Source organism: Cariama cristata, unplaced genomic scaffold, assembly GCF_000690535.1.
Source record: "Cariama cristata isolate BGI_N322 unplaced genomic scaffold, ASM69053v1 scaffold15197, whole genome shotgun sequence".
In the NCBI taxonomy this organism is placed as follows: Eukaryota; Metazoa; Chordata; class Aves; order Cariamiformes; family Cariamidae; genus Cariama; species Cariama cristata.
Window position 1 is genome coordinate 9,883 of NW_009625106.1, and position 2,325 is coordinate 12,207.

Here is a 2,325-nt window from a genome sequence, read left to right on the forward strand (position 1 = left end):
CCCCGCCGCAGCTCCTGGAGCACTGGGAAATGACACGAGCATCACATCAGGGAAGGGCAGCGGGGGCCGGTGCAGGGGCAATCCCTCCGGCCACGGGAGGTGACCCCAGAGACACGGTCTGCCTTGGGTTGGATTGAGTTGATACTTAATCTCTTGTCACCTCTTTCTCTAGTCCAAGCTAGAGAAAAGACCGTGCAGCTCTGAATCGGTCACTACCATCCCTCTGAAAGCTATCGGTTTCCAGTTCTAACGGCAACAAAGTCTTTATGCATCAGACAACCAATGATCCCAAGAAACGACGGCCACCCAGAGGAAGGAGGGTTGTTCCCCACCATCGAAGCCCCCGGATTCACCCAACCCAACTGCAAACACTCCCCGGTAGTGCAGAGTGGCCAGAACGTCTTCTGAAGACTTTCAAACCACTCTTTGTTTAGCTTTTGAAAATCCCTGGCTTTTAACCAGCCCAAGAGCAGGAAAAATGAAGAGATCATCATGGGATAAGGTAGTTTAAACTTTGTGGCAACTGCAAATCTTCACCCTCTGCCTTTGTGAGCCATGGGGCAAGCACACGCCCCGAGAGCCGGTACTGCCGAGCCACAGGGCAGGACCAACCCGCCTTCATTTCTCCATGGGTTTTTCGGGACCCTCCCCACCAGCCACACGCCCGTTTACCTTACTCCAGTTCCCCACACGCCACGACGAGCAGGGTCTCAGGGAACACCTCCGAGCCGGGACGGGTTTGTTCGCTGCGGTGCAGCCGTCATCGCTGCCGGTGCTGCAGCGGACGGTCCTCCAGATCGCGCCCACGCCGCAGGTGGCCGAGCACTGCAACACAGGAGGCAGAGCCCTGCTCCTCTCCTCGCCCGCCGGCCCCAACTTTGCTGGCCCCTGATGCCCTGTGGCTGGCCCTGGCCAAGGATGGAGCCCGGGGTCCCAGTAGAAAGGTCCCTGGGGGCTCAGCTCATCGCCTCCTCTGTGGGCATCAGGGCGGGTGCCAGCACAACCGGGGCGTTCGGAGGCAGGGCTGCGGGATGATGCGGAGAGAGGAGCTTTCCCGGAGGCTGTGCCTGACACTGGCAGGGGACTCAGCCCCGGGGAGAACTCCCCGGAGCAAGAGGTTCCTCTCTAACCCGTCCCACATCAGGCAGCCCTTGGTTTGGGGGAAGGAGGAGGAAAGCCCTCTTCCATAACTCATTTCAGCCATTTCTGGTCTGGCTGGGACTGACCTTTCTCTCCCTGTTCAGCTTTTGGGTTCCAGGAGGATTCTAACGGCATGACCCTGGACCTCAGCAGCGATGGCCATCAACCCGTGCCACTGTCCCGCAGCTCGGTGGGAGATGGGGCAGCACCGGGGGTCTCTGTGGCTGCGGGTGCCTTTAGCTTTCTTGTTGATAGGTTTCTATTAATTAGCACTACTGCCTTCAACCGTTTGACTGCTGCCTCCTAAAGCTCTGTTTCATGCCCTTCTTTCACCAGCATATCTGTCCCCTGCTCTTTCAGTGTTAAAAGCTCCAGTAAAGATTTCTCTCCACCTGAAAGGCAGCGCTTCCACCTTCTCTTCTGGATCCAGCCCTCGTTGCCCAGGCTGATCTGATTTATTTCGTAGCAGCCTTTCCATCTTAAAAGCCTTTGCAGGGCTTTCAAAACATACCCACGTGCCTCCATTTCCCGGTGCTGCCAACAGCCCCATCCCCACGGCAGAGCTCCCTTCAACGCCCCGGCTCAAGCAACGTTGGAAGCCCTTTTACAAAACCCGCACGTGGGACTGTAATTTTGCCGATATGAAGCGTTGTCCTGGCCGTTACTGGGTCTTTTGTGTAGCCCTTCTGAAAAGACTCTCCCAACGCTCAGCCTCCGGTGCTCCACGACACCAAAGGCTTGTTATTTTTGTGCTTTCTGATAAAAGCCCGTTACCGTGAATTGCAGCAGCCGTTTGTGTCACTGCACGACAGCTGGTAATTGCCGATAACCCCCCGCTCACGGCATTCAGCACAGCCCCTTCCCTTTGGCAATTTGCAGCCTTGATGTGCCTTACACTTCACATCGACATTTCTGTCTTTTCATGGCATATTTTAAGATGCTCCCTCTTACACAACAGCAGGGGCTTGCTCCCATACCAGGGGGTCTCCCCGGGTGCCCAGTCCCGGTGCGGGGGCTCTGTCCTCGCCCGCTCCTCCAGCGCAGGCAGGGATTCGGGTGGGGAGCACATCTCCCTGCCCGCCGTGTGCTGCCACCACCGCCCGGGTACCCACGGCCCTGGGACCCTCGCTGCAGAGCCGGGGAACGCCGTGCCGGGGGGAACCAGCCCCCCTGGAGCAGGGAGGG

General features: G+C 58.1%; 1 protein-coding gene across 1 annotated transcript in view; it reads right to left on the bottom strand.

Moving 5' to 3' along the window:
• Positions 1-2,325, bottom strand: part of ADAMTS7 (ADAM metallopeptidase with thrombospondin type 1 motif, 7) — a gene marked incomplete at its 5' end in the record, with an annotated part of 42,750 nt that overhangs the window by 3,445 nt on the left and 36,980 nt on the right. The window contains one exon of the mRNA XM_009703480.1: positions 678-908. Coding sequence (XP_009701782.1) covers positions 678-908 — 231 coding nt within the window. The remainder of the gene's footprint in view (positions 1-677; positions 909-2,325) is intronic.